Source organism: Cebus imitator, unplaced genomic scaffold (assembly GCF_001604975.1).
Source record: "Cebus imitator isolate Cc_AM_T3 unplaced genomic scaffold, Cebus_imitator-1.0 Scaffold217, whole genome shotgun sequence".
Classification (NCBI taxonomy): Eukaryota; Metazoa; Chordata; class Mammalia; order Primates; family Cebidae; genus Cebus; species Cebus imitator.
Genome location: NW_016107532.1, coordinates 527,970 through 554,341, shown reverse-complemented (window position 1 = coordinate 554,341; position 26,372 = coordinate 527,970). Strand labels below are relative to the sequence as shown.

The 26,372-nt window shown below is 40.1% G+C and overlaps 1 protein-coding gene across 8 annotated transcripts in view; it reads left to right on the top strand.

The window, feature by feature from the left end:
* The window catches only part of TANC2 (tetratricopeptide repeat, ankyrin repeat and coiled-coil containing 2), a 437,594-nt gene that overhangs the window by 374,723 nt on the left and 36,499 nt on the right, over positions 1-26,372 (top strand). For all 8 annotated transcript variants that reach the window (XM_017549227.2, XM_017549226.2, XM_017549224.2 and 5 more), the window contains one exon: positions 19,400-19,508. In XM_017549227.2, the coding sequence (XP_017404716.1) occupies positions 19,400-19,508 (109 nt within the window). The remainder of the gene's footprint in view (positions 1-19,399; positions 19,509-26,372) is intronic.

Here is a 26,372-nt window from a genome sequence, read left to right as displayed (position 1 = left end):
CAGGAAGCTTATTTTGAACTTCATATAATGAGTATTGAGTTGATACAACCTAATGAGGTTGTGATATGGCAGCCTAATTTGGTTTGACCTGATTTCCTCAAATTAAAAGCAGCAAATCCTATGATGAACGGAAGGGAAAAGGCGACACAAATCCTACCTATACCATGGGATAGTTGAGCACTTACTTGATTCTTTATGACTAGAGCTGATTGCTTATAATAATGGTTTGTTGAGATTTTTTCTAACTATTTGACCATATAAGTAAATGAATTACGCATTGGAGACCTGATGCTCCAAAATCCATGCCGCAAAGCAGAGCGTCAGAGAAGAAGCAGTTTGTCTCAGGAAAAAAGAGAGGGCATGCTCCCCAAAATGAAAAATTAACTGTGCCAGAGGTCTGCATAACAGGGCTTCTTACAGAATAGATGAGTCTGAAATGACCACAAAATCAATGGTGAGTTGAGGTTTGTGTTCGTTTTTTTAATCCAAACATGAGCCTCTAGGCAAGATGACATTTAATCTTAGCCTCACTGAGGCACAAACTCAAGGTCACTGCTCCTGCTAGCCATTGCAGGCTCCCAGAGCAGACCCTTAAACTGGAGGATGGGTTCAGCTTTCTCAAAGCATTAAGAGAGAATTCAGCAAAATGATAAAGCATGGGATAGAAAAAGAGCCTCTTAGAACTAAATCAACCCTTAGGAGGCTTGGAAGAGTTAAAGGAGAGAGAAGAGAGTATCAGGCATCATTTATTCACACTTTCAGATTTTTTTAATTTTTAATTTTTGTGTACATGGTGTATGTATTCATGGTTACATGAGATATTTTAATATAGGCATGCAATGTGTAATAATCACATCAGGGTAAATAATGTATCACTCACCTCAAGCAGTTATCATTTGTGTTTCATGCAATCCAGTTACACTCTTTTAGTTATTTTTAAATGTATGATTAAATTACTCTTTACTATAGTCACTCTGTTGTGCTAGCAAATACTAGGTCTTACTATTCTTTCTATGTTTTGTACCCATTAGGCATGCCCCCCTTTCCACCAGCCCCACCCTACCACTGACTACCCTTCTTAGCTTCTGGTAACCATCCTTCTACTCTCTATCTCCATGAGTTTAGTTATTTTAATTTTTAGCTCCAACAGATAAGTGAGAGCACGCAGTGTTTGTCTTTCTGTACCTGGCTCATTTCACTTAAAATAATGACCTCCAGTTCCATCCATGTTATTGCAAATAACAGGATCTCATTTTTTTTTTATGGCTGAATAGTACTCTATTGTGTATATGCTCCACATTTTGTTTATCCATTTGTCTATTGGTGGACACTTAGGTTACTTCCAAATCTTGGCTGTTGTGAGTAGTGCTGCAAAACACATGAAGCTTCAGATATCTCTTCAATGTACTGATTTCATTTCTTTTCGGTATATACATAGGACTAGGATTGCTGGATCATATGGTAGTGTCACAGGATCCTTGGGGTGTTGCTTCACCAGCCAGAAACCTCTGTGGCTTGGTGGCGCCTTCTGCCTGAGTATTGCTCACGCCCTTTGGACTCATTCTGAGCCCACTCAGCTCAGCAGGCTGCACTCAGCTTGTGCTACTGGCCAAGATTCCACATCTCCCAAGGGCGAGCCAGGCACAGAGCCATGAGGGATGTGTGGGCAAGAGAGCATGGGGTCCTGCCACTGTGCACAACCAGCACACTGGCTGCTGCAGTGGGGCAGGCAACTCCAGGCACTAGCACAGGTGCCGGCTGCATGTGAGGCTGCAGCTGGACCAGATGTATTACCTGCAGCTTCCACTGCGGGCACCCATGTCTGGACACGGGGAATGTAGAGGTGCCTGGAAGCTCGGAGACATCAGGAATTACAGAGCCCCAAAGAGGGCCTCACAGCCCTGGCTAGGAGAGTCCCTAGGTTTGAGATCCCCAAAGGGCTCTAGCTCTTCTCTCCTTCTCGCCATCCACATATGGGGAGTAGGGAGGCATGTTTCAGCTCTGGTTTGTGTTACAGCTCTTTCAGTCCCGCCATTCAGCAAGTCCTGAGGTCTTGTCCTGCATCTAGGAAGAGTGAGGTACATGGACAACTGGAGAATGGGCAACACAGAGAGGAACTTCATTGAGCAACAGAACACCTCACAAGAGACCAAAAGTGGGAAGCTCCTTTCCACAAGCTGGTCATCCCTACAAGTGTCCATCTCTCAGCAGAGAGGAGACCCAGATTGGGTAGCTCCTATGTATAGGCAGGTTGTCCCAACAAGTGTGCAGCCCTCAGCAGAGAGGAGACCTGGAATGGGTAGCTCCTGTCTGCAAGCAGGTTGTCCCAATGTCTCCATGAGTTTGGCTGAGTCTGGGGATTTTAAGGGAGGACGTGCAGGCTAATTCGTCCATGGGCAGGCCTCGAAAAAGCTCCCTAAGTTCTCACTCTGGGCCATGGACTCCACTCAGCACTGACAGCCCGGCCCCTATGCTTCAGGCCATTGCTTCAGGCCATTCAGCACAGCCCGGCCCCTATGCTTCAGGCCATTGACCTGAAGGTCACTGGGGACCCACCCCTTTCCACCCAGGAGCCTGTCTGCCTCCTGCCACCATCAGTCATGTCATCCATGGCATGGCGCCCAGGCTATTCGTGCCAAGAGGCACCTGCAGGCCTGCACCAAGCCACTCTCAGCCTACCCCCAGCCTCCCTCCCATGCTCATCAGCACCCAAACTCTAGAGGGGTTGAGGTGGCATGGGGCTGACGTGTCAGCACTGCCCTGAACACATATACACCTGGCTGGGTCACAACAGCACCCAGCCTCAAGCTCAACTTTGCTCTGAAATCAGAGTGGGCCCTGGGAGCAGGGAGAGGCCAGACAGAGAAAGCAGGCACTTCTGAGCCTGGTGGGGGTGTGGGTAGGAGGGGTCTTCCCAGATCCCCAAGAGCACAGGGATGCCCAGGTCCATAGCTGTGGCTGGGCGGGGCTTCTGCCCTGCCAACACAGGAGTGGGCATGGCTCCTTCCTGTTTATATCTCCCGCTAAACTCTATTTTTAGTTTTTTTAGGAACCTCCAAAGTGTTCTCCATAGTGATTGTACTATTGCATTTCCACCAACAGTGTACAAGGGTTACCTTTCTCCATATCCTTGCCAGCATTTGTTATTGCCTATCTTTTGGATAAAAGCCACTTTAACTGGGATAAGATGATATCTCATTATAGTTTTTATTTGCATTTCTCTGATGATCAGTGATCATATACCTGTTTGCCATTTGTATGTCTTCTTTTGAGAAATGTCTATTAAGATCTTTTGCCCATTTTTAAATCATATTATTAGATTTTTTTCCTATAGAGTCGTTTGAGCTCTTTATATATTCTGGTTATTAATCCCTTGTCAGATGGGTAGTTTGCAAATATTTTCTTCCATTCTACGGGTTGTCTCTTCACTTTGTTGTTTACTTCCTTTGCTGTGCAGAAGCTTTTTAACTTGATGAAATCCCATTTGTCCATTTTTGCTTTGCTTTTCTGTGCCTTTCGTGTATTGCTCAAGAAGTCTTTGCCCAGACCAATGTCTTGAAAAATTTCCCTAATATTTTCTTTTAATAGTTTCATAGTTTCCAGTCTTAGATTTAAGTTTGCAATCCACTTTGATTTGATTTTTGTATATGGTGAGAGAAGGGATCTTCTGCATATGGATATTCAATTTTCCCAGCACCATTTATTGAACGGACTGTCCTTTCCCCAAAGTATGTTCTTAGAATCTTTTTTAAAAATGAGTTCACTATAGATGTATGAATTTATTTCTGGGTTCTCTATTCTGTTCCACTGGTCTACATGTCTGTTTTTATGCCAGTACCATGCCATTTGGGTCTTTAGTATAATTTGAAGTCAGGCAGTGTGATTCCTCCAGTTTTGTTTTTCTTGCTTGGGATAGCTCTGGCTGTTCTGGGTCTTTCACTAACCCTTGACTATTAGTAGATGAGCTTACCTCCCTGGAAATATTAGTGCTTTATCTCTTCTCAGAGTCTAGACATGCTTCACTTATAATTCTTCTCTATCTTCCACTAAGGGGTAATCAGTCTTGTGATGTCATAGTTTAGTTGTATGATTTCCAAGAAGATATTTCATTGACCTGTAATATTATTGGGGATTTATCTAATTTGCCAATGAATTTTTTTTTCCTATTATCCACTTTCTAACCACCTATTGGCATCAAGAATAAATATGAGACTCAGATCTGAAGTAGTGACCCAATGTCATGGTTTTGTAATATGATGAAAGGGAGGAATTACATGAAATCTATTATATATTTTGGTTTTCAGTTTGCCAACACATGAATGTCTTTCAGCTTTACAAGTTTGTTTTCTCTCAGCATAAATTATGAGATCAACATCTATTAGTCAAACAGGCAAACTGTTCCCATCTTTAACACTGTCAGACCATTAAAAGATGGGCCACAGGAACACTTTTTCTTTTCTAAATCCAAAATGAAATTTGGAAAAAGCTGCTAATTAGAATTATTCCCCAAACCCAGTTAAAACTGAGAACTACTTATTCTGTCATAAAAACTTTTGAGAAATTTCCTAAGTCTGTATACATATGGAGATATAGTTCTGCTTATGATAAGATGGAAAGAGTGTATCATTTTATGACTTGGCAAGAATGCACTTGATCTTAGCCAAAGGCCCAGAAGTGATGACTTGGCAAGAATAAATGCTTAGCATTTATTTATTCATGAAGCATTTACAAGCCAGTCAAGGTGGTTCATGCCTGTAATCCCAGGGCTTTGGGAAGCCAAGGTGGGAGAATCGCTTGAGGCCAGTAGTTCAAGGTTACAGTAAGGTATGTCATATCACTGCATTCTAGCCTGGCATGACAGGCGTGACAGAGTGAGACCCTGACTTAAAAAAAAAAAAAAATTATTGAACAGCCAACTAATGAAAACACAGAGAAGACTTATATTCCATATTGTTTGTAAAAGGTAATACTGCTTTATGTGTTTAAGTATACATATAGAGCTTTTTTAAGGTGGATATGTTCAGTATAGCAAATACTGGTTACAATAACTTAATCTAAAATGAAGTGGAAGTAGGGCAGGCAATTAAGGGAAATTTCTTATACTGAAAGTAGCACAGGAAATAGAGGCTAATTCATCCTATTAATGAGTCTCTGAAGCAACACTGCCTGGATCAAAAGATAAGAACCCCACAAGTTTTCCTGGGTTATCAAGCCAAGATTAATGGCATAGCAGTCAGAAGGAGCTATTGCCAGTGTAGTGGAACATGACAGCACATTCTTTTTGTGTGTGAATAAAGCAGTTCACTCGGTCATCCCTAGAGACTTGCAAAAGCAGACAGATCTCCACATTTAGTAAAATCAACACTAATAGCCTTCCATCCTCTCAGCCATAAGAACCACAGCTGTGAGACATGAATTTACTGTAGTCACCCACATATACAGTTGATTCTACCACCCAAATTTTACCTGCAAGTATCTGTTTCCATCTCTCATGACCATAATGACCACATCCTGGGATCTCACATGGATTACTTTAGCCTCCTAATTAGTCTCCCTTCTTGCCCCCTTCCAGTCCATTCTCGACCAGCAGCCAGAGCAGTCTTATAAAAACAAAATCAGACCATGTAACTTCTTCCTGAAAATCCTTCAGTGGCTTTCTATGATTAGAGTAAAATGAAAGCCAGATTGTTCAAAGCCCTGTATTTATAGATAGCTTCTGCCTACCTCCCTGAATTAAGCTTATTCTTTCTCCCTCTTATTCACAATTTTCTGCCAGTTCCTAGAACTTGCACTTTCCCACCTCTGGGCCTTTGCACTGAACAGTTCCCTCCATCTGGAGCTCACTTTCCCAGACATCTCATCACATAGCAAGATCTCTCACTCCTCCCTCAGATCTCAGCTTAAATGCCACTTCTTCAGAAAGACTTCTGCTTGTCCCCTTATCTAAGTAAGTGCCTCCTGGTTTTTATCTTAATCATAACATCCTTTTTACCTCCTTTCTAACACCTATCACAATTTGTTATTAATTGTAGGTGAATACTCGTTTTTGTCCACTTTTCTCTCTAGAATGAATGAACTCAGTAAGGACAAGAACCTCTTTTGTATTGCTCACTGTGTTTTTCTAATGATTAGTAGAGTGCCTGGCACACAATAAGCACACAGTAAATTTTTTTTTTGATGACGAACTAATGAGCGAACAAAGGAATGATAAGTGGTACTAATTTTAAGCTAGCAATTAAAAATATTTGAGAAACTCTTCTCACAACTCAACAGATAGTATCTTTTGTTCACTTTATTATCTCCTACCATGCCTCAGGAGTTAAGTGAAGACATGCATTTCAGCAAGTATTCAGTGAATATTTATTAAGTAATATATTTAAGGCTCTGTCTTAAGCACTGCTGGGAATACAAATACAAGTAACATCTGTCTAGCAAAACTTACAGGTTAGTGTTTTTAACAGACACATTTATAACTAGCTATAATTCAAGGCAGAGTGCTGTGATATAGGTGTAAACAAGAGCTAAGGGGCATGGAAGAAGAAAATAGGAGCGATAAAATTTCCTATGCCTACCGTTGGTGTTTCAAACTGTGACATTTCAGTGGAGTCATAGCTCTTCTGCCTCATGAAGCCCTGCCAACTACCTAAAGACTTCATTGTTGGAACAGAGAAAAGGTGACCATTTTCCTAGAGCTAGTGATGCATTCACAGAACAGAAAGGCAGTAGGAAGATGTGAGGCAAAGTGGGAGAAAGCAGCATATTCCTGTTCAGATTCGAAGGAAATAATGCTTTTCCACTCAATTCTACAAAGGTAGCTTTTGGTCATACTTATACAGCCAGTGCTCGACTTACAACCACGGTCGGGACCGCGGACTGGTCGTAACACGATTTGGTCATAAGTTGAGTAGGCTATATGTACAGTTGAAATGGTGCACGCAGAGATGGTAGTGCTGCCAGAAGCTGGTCCACACTGTCGTACGCCCAGCTGGGCAATGTTTGCACTGCCTCACGCGGAGCAGTCGTGGCTAGCGATTGTGGTCATAAAGTCAAATGGTCGTAAGTTGCATAGGTGGTAAGTCGATCAATACCTGTAATTTACTTTCACGAGGATTGTACATTTCCATATTGAATATAAAACAGTAGCACAAGGGAACCAGAAATATATTTTGAATTCAGTTTCCACAAGAAAGTTATGAAAAGAATATGCCGAAGCAATTACTGACTGATAAGTGAAAAATGGAAGAAAGAATTTTCGCAAAGAAGCGTGGGTATCATTTTCTGAGAATGGATAGCAACCAGCAGACTATAAGATAGCAACTAAAGTTTAACTCTTGGCAGAACTATTAAGAAGAAGGGCAGAAAAGATCAGGATTGTTAACCTATTCTTAATATTCGAGTCATATTCCCACCCATTTCACAGTCTAACAGCAACAGCAGAAATACCTGCAAATTCAAAGTCAAATTGAGTACTGAATTACAAAGTGAATCTGGAAGTCCATTGCTCTTCCTTGTACCCATCTGCTCAGTTTTATGCATTCATGAAACACTTATTGAGCTGCTCCTCTACACCAAGAACTAACAAAATTAGGTGACAGAAGATACCCCCTGACACTAAAGCCATTATCTAAAGCAAGCTTGTCCAGCCTACGGGCTATGGGCCACATGTGTCCCTGGGCAGCTTTGAATGTGGCTCAACACAAATTGATACACTTTCTGAAAACATTATGAGATTTTTTTCTTGCAATTTTTTTTAGTTCATCTGGTATCTTTAGTGTTAGTGTATTTTATGTGTGGCTCAAGACAGTTCTTTTCCCAGTGTGGGCCCAGGATGCCAAAAGATTGGACACCCCTGCTCTAAAGGGAAGTCAGACACAGCAACCAACAATAGTGCCATAGCAAAAAGTATTGTAGGAACCTTGACAAAGAGGAAATACTTTTCAGAAGAGTTAATATTCAGCCTTGAAGTATGGGTTGAATTCCATTAAGCAGCAAAGGAATGCAGGAGCACCGAAAGCAGAAAGGAAAAGGTAATGGCAGTAACAAAAACAAGGAGTGAGAATGTATGAAATGCCTTTGGGAACTTTGAGCAGTTATGATGAGAGAATAAGATATATGATCAGGAAGACAGAATGATGCGAGGTGTCACTAGGAAAACCTTAAATGCCATATTTAAGATTTTATAATTCTGTAGATAGCAGGGAGCCTCTGTAACTTTTTGAGGAGGAAGAAACAAAGATCTGATAACTCTGATGATGTGGAAGATAGCTCTGAAAAGTGGTGTGTGGAAGATGAGTCAGAATGAAGGGCAGAGACTGCAAGTTGGGATACTAATTAAGAGGTTTATAACAATAGTCTAGGTGAGAAATGGTAAGACCTATAACATGAGAATAGAGAGCAGGGTGTATTGGGAGAGATGTCTTGGTGATACTCAAAAGCACTTGGTCTTTTTTTATATGGTATATGAAAGGTAAGGACAGAGGTATCAAAAACGATGAGATTTATCTTGAATGATGGATAATAGTGATGCTACTAACCAACATAGAACTTTCTGAATGCAGGAGGGGTCTCTAACATGAGCAAAGGCAGGAGGAAGAACAGGCTTGTGGGGAGAAAATGACTCCTATTTTGGACATGTTCATAATGAACTGCTTCTGAGGAAACATGCACAGAATATATTTAGGAATGTGCCTTTAGAAAATAGACAAGGAGAAGACTCAAGACATGCAGTTATAAATTTGTGCATTATCAGCAAATAGCTGACAGTAGAAGCCATAGGACTAAATGAGATCACCCAAGAATATAAAGAAAGAAGTTTAGTTCCTGAGCAGGATGTCTCTTTATTGCGGGGGGGGGGGGGAAATATATATATATATATATATATATATGTATGTGTATATATATATATATATGAAAGAAGTTTAGAAGCAGAAACAGAATAGTTAGATTTAAATTCTAAGAGAAGATGATGAGCCAAATAGTAATTTAAAGGGGAATTAGAAAGATAAACAAGAGAAAATAAAGTCACGGAAGTTAAAGGAGAAGGCAGTTTCAAGGAGGGGATGCTCACTGTACATTGTACTGCAATAAGGCAAAGGGTCAGAGGCCATATATGGCTTTTGCTAGAATACTTTGCATAGAATGGTTGGTAGCAGAAGTCCAATTCCTGTAAGTTAAAAACTACATGTAAAATGAAAAAGTGGAGAACACTAACATAGACTCGACTTCCCAAAATTTTAGCACTGAAGGAAGGAAAAGTTTGACCATGTTCATTGACATTGGGGAATGGGAAGATAAAGAGTAAGAGACTAAACGTAGAAGAGAGGCAAAGGGTGATGAGTTCTAGAAACCCGGGTATCAAAAGGGCAACTTAAAGTCCTTTTTTGAACAAACGTTTTTGAACTTTTGGAAACCCATATCTTTTTAATTGCCACACTGGTATTTCTACTGGGGCTCAGGAGCTACAGAATACTAAGAACCTGGCCAGAGGACACCTTTGTCCTTTTACCACCAGCAGAAAGGGAGATGGAGGCATGGGGATCCGTGGCAGAAAAACTAACTTCTGCATGTCCTAAACGATGATTACCTGATGGCATCATCTGAATTTCTCAGAGGAATTAATCTTACTGAAAATACCATTTATCAGATCATCCCACAAAGTTACTTTTTTGCAAACACAAAGATCCCTAGTAACACAAGAGAAACATTCATTTCCCTCTTTCCCCTTTATGGTGGGCTCTGGTAGGGAATCTATCAGTGATACCACAGTTTGAATACTTTCAGTTAGCTGTGAATCTGAAAAATTACTTCATATTGGCTAGGAATGAGTGACAATTATTTGGGATAGTCAGTCATTTATCCTGGATGGCTGGTGAGGATAGAAAGTGACTCATTACTGTCACAGAACACAAGGACTCCTCTTTCTTTTCTCTTCTCATGGAGTGTGCTTCGACAATCTTGTGGCAAGGAATAATAATTTCAGCTTTTTTGGGGACAGGGTCTCACTCTCTTGCCCAGGCTGGAGTGCAGTGGCACAATCTCAGCTCATTGTAGCCTCTGCCTCCCAGGTTCAAGTGATTCTCCTGCCTCAGCCTCTTGAGTAGCTGGGATTACAGGCATGCACCACCATGCCGGGCTAATTTTTGTATTTTTAGCAGAGACAGGGTTTTATCATGTTGTCCGGGCTAGTCTCAAACTCCTGGCCTCAAGTGATCCGCCCACCTCTGCCTCCCAAAGTGCTGGGATTACAGGTGGGAGCCACCTCACCTGGACTAATTTCAGCTTTTATCCCTCCGTCCTTACCCTCCCTACACAAAAAAAGACCAAGTGCTTTTGAGTATCACCAAATTGTCTTTCCCACATACACCCTGCTCTTTCTTCTCACATAATAGATCTTAGCATTTCTCACCTAGACTGTTGCTCATAACAAGTATCCCAACTAGTATCCCAGATGTCTAATTTATAAGAACATTATGTCTCTGCCCATTTTCACTGATATTGAGATAAATACTTCCCTAGTCCTCCTTTCTGCTCTTCTTTGTCTCTATCCAACCTGTTATCAGTCCTTCAAAAAATAATTGTCTTGTTATAAGATAATGCTAACTACTGAAATAAGTAAACCCTAAAACCTAAGTGATTTGTCACAATAGAAATTTATTTTTTACTCACATGAAGTCCAGAGATACCACATGGTTTGGAAGAGATTTGCCCTGTACCCGTTTTTCAGAGATCCAGGCTAATGGAGGCTCTGCCATCTTTCACACACTGCCTCCCAGAGTAATTGTTTGTTTTCATCAGGTGGCAGATGGGGGAAGACAAAAAACAGTGGAAGATTCTTCTGGGCCAGGCCTGAAGTGATGAATATTGTTTCTGTCTGCATTTCATTAGGCAGAACTGAGTCACATAACCCCAATTGAATGCAAGGTCCCTGACAAGAGAGCCACTTGCCAACAAGAACTCTTGACTTGAAAGGGGAGCACAGTCTTCAGAGGCAGCCAGCCATCTCTGTCTCACAATCCTTATCTCACTAGGTCTCTTTAAATAATCTCCACATTAACCTCTATAATATAAAGACACATCATAGCAGCACATATTATTTCTGCCCAAATTACAAGACAGGCTTTAGACTATAAGCATTTTCTTGCCAGCTGGCTGCAACTATACCACTGTGTCACATCTGACCCTCACACAGAATATCAAAGCACCTAAGTGTTGTTTCACCGAAGCATTAGAAGGTTGTATATGAAGTTAATGAAATCTGTGTGACTCCATATTAGTAACTCTGACTAGAACAGTGAGAAAATATCTATGCTAGAAATATCGAAGTTTATTTGTTAGCATATTTCAGTACTACAAATAGAAACTTTAAGACAAGTTATCTCCTGGGGTGCTAAGTGAAAACCTATTAGAAAAACAAACATAATGCCGTTGTATATTTTGTGTAAAACATCTGTTATCCAGCTTCCATACTGTTAGATGAGGATAGAGGAGAGTGATTCTTGCTTTAGAAAGGGTTTTTCTCTTTTTTTTTTTTTTTTTAACTTTACTCTTTTGAGGCAGAGTTTCGCTCTTGTTACCCAGGCTGGAGTGCAATGGCGCGATCTATGGTGATAGTAAGTCATGGTTATTTTTATGTATTGCCTTTGCTTGGAAAAGCAAAAAATTAGTAGCCTAGGACCTCCCCTGCCCCTGCTTTTTTTTTTTTTTTTTTTTTTTTAACTTTACTCTTGAGTTATGTGTGACTCTAGAAAGGGTTTTTCTCTAAAAGACTCCATAACTCTGAACTCTTGAGGTACAGGATCATCAAGTGACAGGAGTTCCTTACTGCCTTGTAACCCCTCGTTATCCAGAAGTGAGTAGCATTTGTCTCCAATATCAAGGGACTACTCACGCCTGCAAATGAGCATGCAAGTAGGATTTGCCCTCTACTATTTGGATACCACCTTCTCTGACTTTTGTCAAAACATACACACATATTTATCCAGCAAAGGGGAGAAGGAAGAGTGCTGGGGGAAGGACCCTCAACACTGACCTATGTTCATTCTCTCCTAAAATATCTAAAATCAAATATACCTTGAGTAGGAGGTATACTGTCCTCCTGAAAAGCTCTGGTCTACATGAGAAATTTATATTCTTCCTGTTAGCCCAACTTTCACCTTATTTCTTAGGGGCCAGTTAGCTCTGTCCTTACCCTACTCTCTCTGACTAAAGTTAAACTTCCAAGTTATGACATCTGTACCCCAGTAATTTTTCCCTGATCTGTGGACTTCTCTTCTGGCTGCAAAGGTAGTAGGGTAGGGTGTGGAAGAGTAAGGGTCAGGGTTAAGGACAGGATATCACATTTCACCCTGCTACACCCGTTAAAGACTAAAGTTCCATTTGAATACACAGTCGTCTTCCTATATGCTTAAAGTCATTTATGGTTACTGGTCATTCCTTTAGTTTAGCATACGCTAGTTACTCTTGAGAATACAAAAGAAATACAAAATACATGCACTTAATATGTCTTAATTCTTACCACAGTCCTGAGATATAGATATTACTATCCCTGTCTGACAAAGAAGTTAAATATCTTGTCTTAAGTTATGAAGTATATAAGTGGCAGAACTAAGATTTAAACATAGGTCTGTTTGACTTTTAGAGATGAAGAGGCAGTACTGTGAATGCCAGTAAGGAAATTTGTAGTCATTTTGAATCACAAGATGATATCATTATATAAGCTATGTGAAAATAATTATCTTCTGTCTTCACTCCCCTACCCCATGGCCTTTATGACCATATCTGAACCCATATTAAAGTTGATTATGATTACCATCCTTTTTTTATTTTTCTTTTTGGAGATAGGCTCTTGCTCTGTCACCAAGACTGGAGTACGGTGGTACGATCACAATTTGCTGCAGCCTCAACCTCCCAGGCTCAAGTGATCCTCCCACCTCAGCCTCCCAAGTAGCTAGGAGCACAGGCATATGCCACCACACCTGGCTAATTTTTAAAATTTTTTTAAAGATAGGGTCTCGCTGTTGTGCCCAGGCTGGTCTCAAACTCCTGGACCCAAGCATTCCTCCTGCCCCAGCCTCCCAAAGTACCAAGACTACAAGTGAGAGCCACCGTGTCTGGCCTCATCATCTTATAAAGGGAAAGCATAGTTGTGCTCAGTCACGCTTTAAAACATGTCATGCTTCCTAGAGCTGTCTCTACTTTATTTCTTACCTACTCTTTCTCAAAATGCCAATCAAAAATTGTCAAAATCATGGTTGCTGATCTTAATTATGTTAAAATTAAATAATTCAGAGTTTATACTATACAAACGAGTATATTGTTCTTTACAGTGGTGGATTTTTTTCACACAATTGTGCTCTTAAACAAAAACCAAGTTGCTAACCTTGTCCATGTGGTAATGGAACTAGGTTTCAGTAGAACTAGATTTCAGAAACACTGAAGTTCTCATTCTCACTTTTTTACCTCCTAGGCATGCGAGCTAGGGTCTGTCCCTCAGTCTTGCTTAGTCTCAGTCAATCCTCTACCATAATATTAAGAGTAGTAGTTACTGCTATACCTATTATATAATGATTTTTTGAGAATCTAAAAATTATTAAAGTATTTCTCTGGGTGCAGTGACATAGGCCCGTAATCCCAACAGTTTGAGAGCCGAAGCAGGCAGATCACTTGAGGTCAGGAGTTCAAGACCAGCCTGGTCAACATGGTGAAACCCCATCTCTAGTAAAAATACAAAAATTAGCCAGGCATGATGGTGCACTCCTGGAATCCCAGCTACTTGGGAGGCTGAGGCAGGAGAATTGCTTGAACCCAAGAGGTGGAGGTTGCAGTGAGTTGAGATCGTGCCACCGCACTCCAGCCCGGGCAACAGAGTGAGACTCTGTCTCAAAAAAATTATTAAAGTATTTTGATTTTTCTTTTTTTGTTGTTTTTAGTATATTTTTTGAGACAAGATCTCACTGTGTTGCCCAGGCTGGAGTGCAACAGTGTGATCGTAACCTACTACAACCTCCACGTCGAGTTTAGGTGATCTTTCTGTTTCAGCCTCCCAAGTAACTGGAACTACAGACACACACCAGCACAACTGGCTAACTTTTTTACTTTTTTGTAGAGACAGGGTCCTGCTTTGTTACCCAGGCTAGACTTGGACTCCTGGACTCAAGCAGTCCTCCCACCTTGGCCTCCCAAGGTGCTGGGATTACAGGTGTGAGCCATCATGTCTTGCCCAAAGTATTTCGAAAACCATAAGATGCACTGGTGTAAGATGATATTACTTACTCATCCATTCTACAAATATATACTCCTATTACCTAGACTCTCTTGAGGATAGAAGCCATGCTTTTTGACATATGTGGAGTAGAGCAACATAGAAGAGTGTCCTGCAGTGGGTGCTGTAATGGAAATGTGTACCAGGTAGAAGAGGAACCTAAGGAAAAAAACCCTGAGTTTATCAGGGGGCACCAGGGAAAGCTTCACAGAGGAAATGGTGTGAGTTGCATTTGAAGAATGAGAAATTGTTTTTCTGATTAAACAGGAAAGAGAATTCCAGGCAGAGGGAAAGCATGTTTGAAATCCTACAGATTAATTTACTCTGTCTAGAATTGAAAGGATAAGGTAAAGAGGTAAAGACAGACAAATCATGGAAAGCCTTTGAATACCATACTAAGGAGTTTAAATTTTGTATCAGAGGAAAAACAAAACTAGCAAAGAATTTTGAGCAGAAATTTGATCAGGTTTCTGCAGTGTAGATTATTGGGATGGCCAAGGAGTGAGCAGTAGAGAATATAAAGTAGAGAATGAGATTCTTATGACTTTTCAGGAGAGAAAGTATAGGAGAGGGGAAAAATAGCTGCTACGTTTTATGCCTGAGTCACTGGCAACATTTTTTTTAAAAATAAATCTTAAAAAGTTATGCTTTTGAGGGAAAGCTCCCACTTCCAAAAGTGAGTTTCATAGTGATGGAGGTAGAAAGACCCAGCAGACTGAGAAGCAAAATTAAATCTCAGTGCTCAAGATGTCACCATGGGAGCCAATATTGAATGTCCATTGTTACTTCCCCTTGTGTCTTACATACCATAAGCTTTGAGTCCAGTGAACTGATCAGAACCATTCTTATAGGAATAATGTAGCATGCTTGTATTCAAAAAGAAATGAACTATAGTTGCCACCTTAATCTTATCCTTCACCTGTAATGTTTACTGTTTCTCCTCAGTGCCTGATGCAAAAGCAGGCGCTGTCATCTCCAGCCATCTGAAATGCAGAGTAGAGAAATGCACACATCTCACCAGGATTTCTTAGTTATGGTGGTAAAATGGAAACACCAGGGCAAAGTCAATTCTGTGTCTAACTGAAAATTCACTTCCTTGTCAAGCACAAGCTTTTTTACATTAATCCCAATAGGCATGAATTCTCATTAACAGCCTAAAACATAGATAGTGGATCAGAGGCTTATATTTAGGAGTTTTAGTCACAGAGGAACAGCCATGGATGAGTAACTTAAAGTAATAATTTTTACACCAGGGAGACTACAATAATTTTACTATTAATAGCTGGACAGAATTTTGAGATCTTGAGAGTAAGATACTTCATAAATGCGACTCATTGTTGTCTAACTTCCATATGCTCTGTTAAAATAACCTATCATTCAAAAAAATAAAACAGGAAAAAATAAATATAAATATTGGAAAAAATAAAACAGGCCAGGCATGGTGGCTGATGCCTGTAATCTCAGACACTTATAAAACCGTCAGCTCTCATGAGAACTCACTGTCATTAGAACAGTATAGGGGGAACTGCCCCTATGATTCAAGTACCTCCGACCAGGTCCCTGTCACTACACGTGGGGATTATGGGGATTACAATTCAAGGTGAGACGTGGGTGGAGACACAGAGCCAAATCATATCATTCTGCCCCTGACCCCTCCCAGATTCCATGTACTCACATTTCAAAACACAATCATGCCTTCCAACAGTCCCCTAAAGTCTTAACCCATTCCAGCATTAACCAGAAAGTCCAATTCCAAAGTCTCATCTGAGACAAGGCAAGTCTCTTCTGCCTATGAGCCTGTAAAATCAAAAGCAAGTTAGTCATTTCCTAGATACAGTGGGGGTACAGGCATTGGGTAAATACATCTATTCCAAATGGGAAAAATTGTCCAAAATAAAGGGGCTTTGGGCCCCATGCAATTCCAAAATCCAATAGTACAACCATTAAACCTTAAAGTTCTAAAATGATCCCCTTTGACTCCATGTCTCACATCTAGGTCATGCTGATGCAAGAGGTGAACTCCCACAGCCTTGGTCAACTCTGCCCCTGTGTCTTTGCAGAGTACCCCCCCCCCCCAGCTGCTTTCATGGGCCATCATTGAGTGTCTGCAGCTTTTCCACATACACAGTGCAAGCTCTTGATGGATCTACCATTCTGGAGTCTGGAGGATGATGACCCTCTTCCCACAGTTCCACTAGGCAGTGTCCCAGTGGGGACTCTGTGTGGGGGTTCCAACCCCACACTTCCCTTCCACACTCTCCTAGCAGAGGTTTTCCATGAGGGCCCTGCCCCTGCAGCAAACTTCTGCCTGGACATCTACACATTTCCATATAGCCTGTGGAATCTAGGCAGATGTTCCCAAACCTCAGTTCTTGACTTCTCTGCCCCCGCAGGCCCAACACCACATGAAAGCTGCCAAGGCTTTGGGGCTTGCACCCTCTGAAGCAATGAGAGCTGTATATTGGCCCGTTTTAGCCACAGTGGGGATGGAGGGTACCAAGTCCAGAGACTGCACAAAGCAGCAAGGCCCTGGACCCAGCCCATTAAGCCACTTTTTCCTCCTAGGCCTCTGGGCCTGTGATGGAAAGCGCTGCCATGAAGACCTTCGACACGCCCTGGAGACGTTTTCCCCATTGTCTTGGTGATTTAACATTTGACTCCTCATTAATTATGTAAATTTCTGCAGCTGGCTTGAATTTATCCCCAGAATATGGGTTTTTCTTTTCTATTGCATTATCAGGCTGCAATTTTTTCAAACTTTAATGCACTGTCACCTCTTGAACATTTTGCTACTTAGAAATTTCTTCCACTAGATACCCTAAATCATCTCTCTCAAGTTTAAAGTCCACATATCTCTAGGGCAGGGGCAAAATGCTGCCAGTCTCTTTGTTAAAGCATAGCAAGAGTCACCTTTACTCCAGTACCCAGCAAGTTCCTTATCTCTATCTAAGACCACCTCCTCCTGGACTTCATTGTCTATATCACCATCAACATTTTGGTCAAAGCTATTCAAAAAGTCTCTAGAAAGTTACAAACTTTCGCACTTTTCCTATCTTCTTCTGAGCCCTCCAAGCTGTTAAAACTTTTGTGCGTTAGCCAGTTCCAAAGTTGCTTCCACATTTTCGGGCAGTACCCTCCTCTCTGCAGTACCAATTTGCTGTATTAGTCCACTCTTACACTACTGTAAAGAAATACCTAAGACTGGGTAATTTATAAAGAAAAGCAGTTTCATTGACTCACATGGCTGGGGAGGCCTCAGGAAACTTAGAATCATGGTGGAAAGCACCTCTTCACAAGGCAGCAAGAGAGAGAGTGCCAGCAGGGGAAATGCCAGACATAAAACTATCAGATCTCATGAGAACTCACTCACTATCACAAGAACAGCATGGGGGAAATTGCCCCCATAATTCAGTTCCCACCAAGTCCCTCCCATGACACATGGGGATTATGGGGGTTACAGTTCAAGGTGAGATTTGGGTGGGGACACAGCCAAACCATATCAGCCATAGAGAGACAGTTCTAAGTGTCTGTAGTTCTTAGAGGCCATAGCAAATATAGTAAGATAACATATCTCAAAACATAAAGCATCTAGTGTCCTTTCCTTAATGCCAAATTTTTTCTTCTAAAAAAATTTTATTGAGCATTTTCATATGCAGTAGGCTATGTTAGGCACTATGGAACATATAAGTATTTCAGATTTCTTTCATGAATGTAAATAGAAATACAACCCTAAATATACGTACATGTCATACATACATACACACATACACTATCAATTAAAGAAGTGTATCATTAGGGTGCTTTGAGCTGGGGGAAGAAACCCAGAAAACCCCAATTCAAATAAACAGTAAAGAAATTTATTACCTCATATAACAAGAAGTTCAGAATTAAGGCAGCTAATAGGGCTTAAGCCTTATTTTTCTGCAATTATTTTAGCCTAGCCCTCCTGTTGGCTTTGTCCTCAGACCAGAAGAGCACATGATTTACAAGAGGACTGAGGCAGTTCTGGACATCATGGGCATATGAGACAATATCTAGAGGCAGACAAAAGAGTTTTCTCTTTTTGTAAACAGGTTTGGGATCTGTTAGCAAGGAGATAATGGGGAATGGATGCTATCAGGAGCCTCAGTCTAGTGGAGGAGAGAGTACATGACAGTATGGCAAACACAGTACTAAAGGTTATGCAATCTATGTTGGTGGCAGCAGAAAGAAAGCCCTCCATTCTCTTCAGCTGGAGGGAAAGGGTGAGGGCTTGGTAGAGGCTGACCAGAGAAGACATCACTTGGGGAATACGTTGTAAGTTCAGTTTGGGCCATGTTGAGTGTGAGGTACTATAGGACCTCCAAATGGGGAAGTACAACAGTTGGATATATACCGGCCTAAAGCTGAGAAGAAAAATCTAAATAAAAAGATACAGAACATAGGTGGTGGTGAAGGCTTTGAGGATGGATGAGCTAATCTAGAGCAGGGAAAGAAAAGGACCAAGAAAGAGATCCTGAGGAACACTGACATTTAAGTATGGGTGGAATAAGAGTTGCTGACAGAGACAGAAAATAAAATGAAAATATTGTAATGCCATCTGTGTGTGGGATGGGTGTAAGCCAACTAGAACTAACATTTTGTGGTATTTATACATGTGATTTGGAGAAGGCACTGCCTGAGAACTTTCAATACCCATTCTTTGCTCAGGAGCAGGTACCCTTCCCCAAGAAGCCAGTTGAACGATATATTTTGTTGGGGGTATGACTGGACCTGAACAGTCCCCTAACCAAAGCAGAATCGGGGCATTAAAATTTCTATTAAAATGAATCAGGCCAGGTGCGTTGGCTCATGCCTGTAATCCCAGCACCTTGGGAGGCCAAGGCAGGTGGATCACCTGAGGTCAGGAGTTCGAGAGCAGCCTGGCCAGCATGGTGAAACCCTGTCTCTACGAAAATACAAAAATTAGCTGGACATGGTGGCAGTCACTTGTAATACCAGCTACTCAGGGGGCTGAGTCAGGAGAATCGCTCGAACCCAGGAGGTGGAGGTTGCAGGGAGTGGAGATTGTGCCACTGTACTCCAGCTTGGGTCACAGAGTGAGACTTCATCTCAATCAGTCAATCAATAAATAAAATGAATCTCTCTCTTTTTTTGCAGGAGTGGTCACACATTACTTGCCTTCTGGTTTTCCCGCCAAGAGGGAAAACTAAACCGACAGCAGACTATTGAACTGGGACATCACATCCTCAAAGCACACATTTTTAAGGTAATTAAAGCAGTTGGAACCTTTTTCCCCCATCTCTAGCAGACTTTCATACGCTACATGTAAGAAAATACTATTCAGTGAAGTCCCGGCCTTCTGAAGTTCTTTTGCTGCAGACTTGGTTCATTCGTCTCCTAACACATATGGCCTTTTCCTCCCTAGGCCTTTAGGAAGAGAACTACATTGTATGTCTCCCAGTGTAACCAATTCATAGGCTTTTCAGGAAATCCATATGTATAGTCATTGACAAGGCACATATACCCCTACAGACATGTGCTCCATACATGACCTGTCATGTCCTGAGGACAGTCATATTCTAGCAATTAATTGCCAGTTTTCACGATGTCTAAAAAATCACTGAGGTCTCTTTCAATTTTTTAATAATTGTTACTCTTTCAATTTTTTAATAATTGTTTTAATGAAGATAACATTCCTGGTGCTATGATTTTCAAACTCTCTGGAATCAACACTAACGTTCTTTGGAGCTACTTCCCCCAGTCCGTCTTCAAATTATATCCCAATTTTTCTCCCATTAGTTTGAAAACCTTTAAGGGTTCTATAATGCCAGCTTCTCTCTCTCAGCCTTCAAAAGGCTGAAATGGAGACCCAGAAGGAGGACATATAATTAATTTGTGTATGTATACATTCATTTATTTATTCATCAATTACTGAGGCATTAAACTGGGTACTAGGGATACAAAAACAAAAAAGATACAGTCCCTAATCTCAAGGAATTTGTAGTTCAGGTAACAGTTTTGGGTTAACCCACAAAAGCAGAGAAGGAAATTATTGTCCTAATTTTTCTGTCCCACAGTCTAAGAGTTCCCATCCCTACAGGCTTTTCAGAAGTCTTTTCCTGCCTCACAGTGGAGAAATATGGGTATCTTAAACAGTTCTCTGGGTCAGGATTCCTCTAAAGGATATTGTTTAAAAACGAAACCATTATCTTAAAAGAGAAAGGTGGCGTTAAGGACAACTCCAAGAGCCTAACAAATTCTTCCCAATATATAATAAACACACATCCAGAGCAACCTAGTCATCACATGGACAGAAGTGAAACCCACAGTGACAAATCTTTTATTTGAATCTCACTTGTCCTGTCTAACAAATCACTATACCAAAAAGGACCTTACTTAGTAGGAGCAGAGTGGAGCTAAAATAAAGCAAGGTATGTCATTCCAGTTTCAGGCAGACTAAAAAGTAGCTAATAATTTCATAAACTCTTAAGAGCATTGTCCTGCTGTTAGATAGTAACTGAAAGATAGTACCTTAAGTATTCATCTTTTAGCATCACCATCTGCCTAGAATCAGATGCAAAGGTGAAGCTAATGCCTGCCTTTGCTGCTGCATAAAATAAATACCACATTCACAGAGAAGTAGCATGAAGCTTCATTTGACCAAGTATTTTATCCCATACATGGAAACCTACATTGAAACATGCACTCCTGTCATTAGCACAGTTTTATCTTATATTGATGCAGACAGCATGGTTGCCGGAGATAAGACTGGCTCCATGTGTGATTCAAGCCATAAATACTCTAGTGTACAGCATATGGTGATGATGTGACTGCAAGCTGAAGAATGAAGACTTGGACTGTGATTTTCCTGGTGCTGCAGATTACAGGGTCCTTTAAATGCAGAGTGTTCCCTGTCGATAGGCTTTAACTTCTCCCAAACTGCTAGAATTCTCAATCCGTACCAGCTGTGGGTCAAAGGCAAATATAGACTTTATGGTTATAAATAGTTCCACTTGAAACTTCTGTTCAGCAGTGACACACAATCCAATGTGTACTTTTTTCCAATTAATTTTAAATTTCTGTGCTTTTAGCTTCATAAAGGCGATGTTTATAAATAACCTGGTTTAAAGAAGCTCATTGGATAAGCCCCCACGGTTAGTTTTTTCTGTGATCTTAAGATACCTGAGACACAGCTAAAGATTCCTAAGATTAGATTGCTCTTGTTTCTTCCTGCTTTCCCTGTTTTCTTAAAGTATTCAGAAATGTTGAGCAAGCTTATCACCAGCTGGTAAACAGTGTTGTAAGTTTAGATTCTAAGGAAGGGACTACACTACCATTTATTGCCGAAAAAAAGATTTCTTACCTGAGCAATAGTTACAGATACTGAAGAGGCACTTTTTCAAGCTATTTGAACATAAAATTCCCTTTAAGAAACCATGAGCTTAGAATTTAATTATGCATTATTTTTGGCTACATCCTGGCTGGTAATGGGAACACACTTCTCTGCCTGTCATCTTTGTTGAGTGAACCAAACTGAAACTCTTTCCTCCTGTACTTCACAGGAACAAAGCGTCAACTCCACGAACCAGAAGAAATCAAAAGTCTGTGGTATATGTAAAGCTAACATTCCAAATCCAAAGCTCTGTATTTCAGGCTTATTTCTTATGTATTTACTCCAGCCTCAGTGGGGTTCCCAGTGCTGTTTTGTGGTCCATTTACTGGACCATTTAGGTGACATTCATTTACCAAGGTCCATTCTTACTCAGCTTCTTTTCCCATTTCTTTTTCCTCTAGCTCTTAATAAAGCCAACTAATGCAACAAACAGCCTAACTTGTGAGTCACTGAAAAAGATGAGAGCTACCAAGTGTGACTTCCTTTAACTATTTTCCTCCCCTCACCAGGAAATCAATCTATATCATTATCAATTCTTACCTCCTTTTTTCTTGTTTTAGAGGAAAAGATGTTCCTATTCCTCTTTAATTGTATTATGAAATATAGGAAAGCACAGATAATTGCATGTAATCAAATATTATCTACAAGATTTAATAAACATTAACATTTTTCCATGTTTGCTTCAAATCTTTTTATTTTTAAGAAACAAATGTAACAAATAGATAACACTTTTGTGTTTCTCTCTAACACCATTTCTCTCTGTCCCCTAGAGATAACTCCTATTCTAAATGTTAGGATTTAGGACATGCTAACACCCCTAACATGTTCTTCTCATCTGTATTTTATACTTTTCCAACATAGGTTCATATTCATAAACAATATATACAACTATTTTGCATTTTTTTAATATTATAAGATTCTGTAACTTTTTTCTTTTTCACTCAGTGTTGTGTCTTTGAGATTTCTCTATAGATGTAGGTTGGTGATTTTCAACTCTAGCTGTACAGTAGATTCTCTTGCAGTTTTTTTTTTTAAATACACACACATTCCTGAGCCTTACTCCCAGAGATTATGAGTCATTGTTCTGGAGTAGAACCTAGACTTCGTTTTTAAAATAGATTTTATTTCTTAGACCAATTTTAGGTTTACATAAAAATTGAACACAAAGTACAGAGTTCCCACATACTCCTCCAACCACAGTTTCCCTATTATTAACATCTTGTACTGATGTGATACATGTTACAGTTGAGGAACCAATAGTGATACATTATTATTAGCTGCAGTCCATCCTTTACCTTAGGGTCCACTTTATGTGTCATACAGCTCTATAGATTTTGTCAAATGCGTAATGTCACGTATCCACCATTAAGTATCATACAGCATAGTTTCATTGCACTAAAATTCCTTTATCCTCCACCTATTCATTCCTCTCCTCTTGGCCTCCTCAATCTCTGGCAACCACTGATCTTTTTACTGTTTCTATAGTTTAGCCTTTCCCAGAATGTCATATAGTTGGAATCATACAACATGTAGAATGTTCAGACTGGCTTCATTCACTTGACAGTATGCATTTAAGGTTCCTACGTGTCTTTTTTGGCTTGATATCACATTTCTTTTTATTGCTGAATAATATTTCACTATATGGGTTCACTACATTTTATTTAGCCATTCATCTATTAAAGGACATCTTGGTTGCTTCCAATTTTGGCAATTATGAATAAAGCTTCTATAAACACTAAGATACCAGTTTTTATGTGAACATAATTTTCAACGCATTTGAGTAAATCCCTTAGTAGTGCAATTACCAGATTGTATGGTAAGGCTATGTTTAGCCTGTAAGACACTGCCAAACTGTTTTCCAGAGTGGCTGTGCCATTTTGCATTCCCACTAGCAATGACTGAGCACTAGTATTTTTGAGAAGCTCCCCAGGTAATTCTAATAAGCAGCCCAGCTAGTTGAGAAACCACTATTCCTTTCTTTTCCTTTTTGAAAAAAAATCACTATTGATGGCAGTATACTGAGCATGGTAGTTAAGAGATGAGACTCCAAAGCAGACTGATTTAAAACCCTGCCTCTCTTACTTCCTGACTGTATGACCTTAAGCAAGTTGTTTAACTTTATTTTTTTATTTTTTTTGGAGACAAGGTCTTACTCTGTCACCCAAGCTGGGAGTATAGTGGCACAATTACAGCTCACCGCAGCCTTGAACTCCTGGGCTCAAACAGTCTTCCAGCCGCAGCCTCCCAAGTAGCTAGGACTACAGGCAAACACCACTACACCTGGCTAATTCTTTTTTCTTTTTTTTTTTTTTTTTGTAGAGATGGGGGTCTCACCATGTTGCCCAGGCTAGTCTTGAACTGCTAGTCTCATGCAATCCTCCCTCCTTGGCCTCCCAAAGTGCTGGGATTACTACCACTAATCTAATCTTTAAAATGGGAATAATATTAGCATTTACGTGGTAGTTGTGAGGATTTAATTCATTACCATATATAATACTCAGAAGAGGGGCTAAGATCTCTAAGATCTATACACATACATATATTTGGCGTTAAGAGTCACCAAAATGTAGGTGACTCTTACCTACATTTAATAGTTACATATATAAATGTTATATGTATTAACAATTATAGTAGAAGCCCCTTTATATCTCTCCCTTAACCTCATTCTCCTCCCTCCCCAGAGATAACCCTTATCCTAAAGTTAGCATACATATGTCAACAGAAATATAACTATTACAGGTCATAGAAACAATTTAAATTTAATAGTTGGAAAAAAGCATATAATGCTTATTTGAATTCATAAGAATAACGTCTTAGGAGTAGAGGAAATTGTCTGAGATTAAAAAGGACAATTTTGGAGAAGAGGGCCAAGGATGGAAAATGGTATGTAATTAAAGGCAAAGGGAGAAAGCAGCAATCAGCTGTTTTGTCTATTTTCATCTATTGTAGTTGCTACTTTTTCAGCAAAGAATTCAGAAGTGAGGTCCTGAATCAGGTGCCAATTAGTTTTCCTTTTTTTTAGTTGGTATAATGGAAGGAACATGAACTTTAGAGTAAAAACAGATTTGGCCTTTAATTCCAGCTCCAGTAGTTGTGTGGCTTTAAGCAAATTACTCAACTTTCTCTAGATTGTTTCCTCTTATATAAAAATAGTGACAAATTCTACCTCCTAGGGCTGTTGTGGAGATTGGATTTCATTAAAGAAGCTAAATATAGAAAGCCCTAGCACAGAACCTGACACACTGTAGATCTGAATAACTGTCAGGTTTCCTGCCTTTTTTTTGCTTCAATCATACTATATAAGACATGTCTTCCATTGCTGAAAGTTTCCTCTGTTGGACTATGGGTATTTCTTAATGCTGATTTTTCTCTCTGAATTGGTTAATATAGTTTATTGTTCCTCAAAAGGTCTTGAGGCCCACACGTGTTATAAGTTAGAAGACTGAGGCCCAAATGGAGAGTCAGAACTAAGTTTCCTGGTCTTCCAGGATCTACAGTGGAGGTACACTCAAGAACCTAACTTGCCTGGACACCAACCCTGAATAACATTTAGAATTCTTCCTAAAAGATCTGGAATATTCTATTTCATATGTCAAAACAAAAATCAGAACTACTTAGTGACATGTCTGCTTCAGTTCTGTTTACATGTAAACTGCTTAGCCAAATGAGAGTTTGTAATTGATATCCCTGTTATTGGCACAAATTAAAAGAGCTTCTGAAGTGATAATGAGCAATCAGAAGCTGCCCTCACCCACCTTTCCTACTGTTTTCTGTTAACCCAGCTCTGGGTGCCTACATGATACAATAGTAGGCAGATTCAGAACGAAACCCAGGCTCCTCAAGGCCACAGAGAATATGGACTGTGTAGAAATTAGGTGGCCATTTTTAAATAATCAAGGGGGATGAAGAAGGAAATCATCTTGTGGTGTGAGGGTTAAAATGGATTCAGTTTCAGCCTCCCAGCATGGGATTGTGTTTCTGGGCACCCAAAGGTCTATTCTGCTAGGATTTGGCCCAGCTTTTTGGCTCATGCTCTTGTCCATCATGTATAATTAGGATAAAATGGAACGAGAGGATGCATAGAAATAATTAACACCATCCTTCCTCATTTTATCAAGCTGTGGATTTTATCAGCCACTTTGATAAAGCCATGTCAAAATGTTAAAAAATATATCAACTTATTGAGGCATATTCTATAGATATATATATGTGCATAGGTGTATAAAGATACATATACATGGATGATTATTAAAAGTTATAATAGTGAGGGAGAAAAAAGCCTGGAACTACCTAATATGAAAGTGTTTTAAAGCCAGTAACAGTATTATATGTACCTTATGTGAATCCCAATTCAAACGGAAAAAATTTTAGTTCCTTTTTTGAGCAAATCACGGCAATTTGAACACTCTTGGGATATTTAATATTATAGAATCCTTCTTAGTTTTAGATATGTTTTAAAGAGTTCATATCTGTTTAGAGGCTCTTACTAAAATAATTAAATATTAACTGATAAAATACCTGGGATTTTTCAAAATAATCCCATCAAGGGAAGGGGGATATGCGCAGGAGTGTAAATAATACAAGGTTGGTCATGAGTCAAAAATTATTGAAGGGGGCCAGGCACGGTGGCTCACGCCTGTAATCCCAGCACTTTGGGAGGCCGAGGCGGGTGGATCACGAGGTCAAGAGATCGAGACCATCCTGGCCAACATGGTGAAACCCCGTCTCTACTAAAAA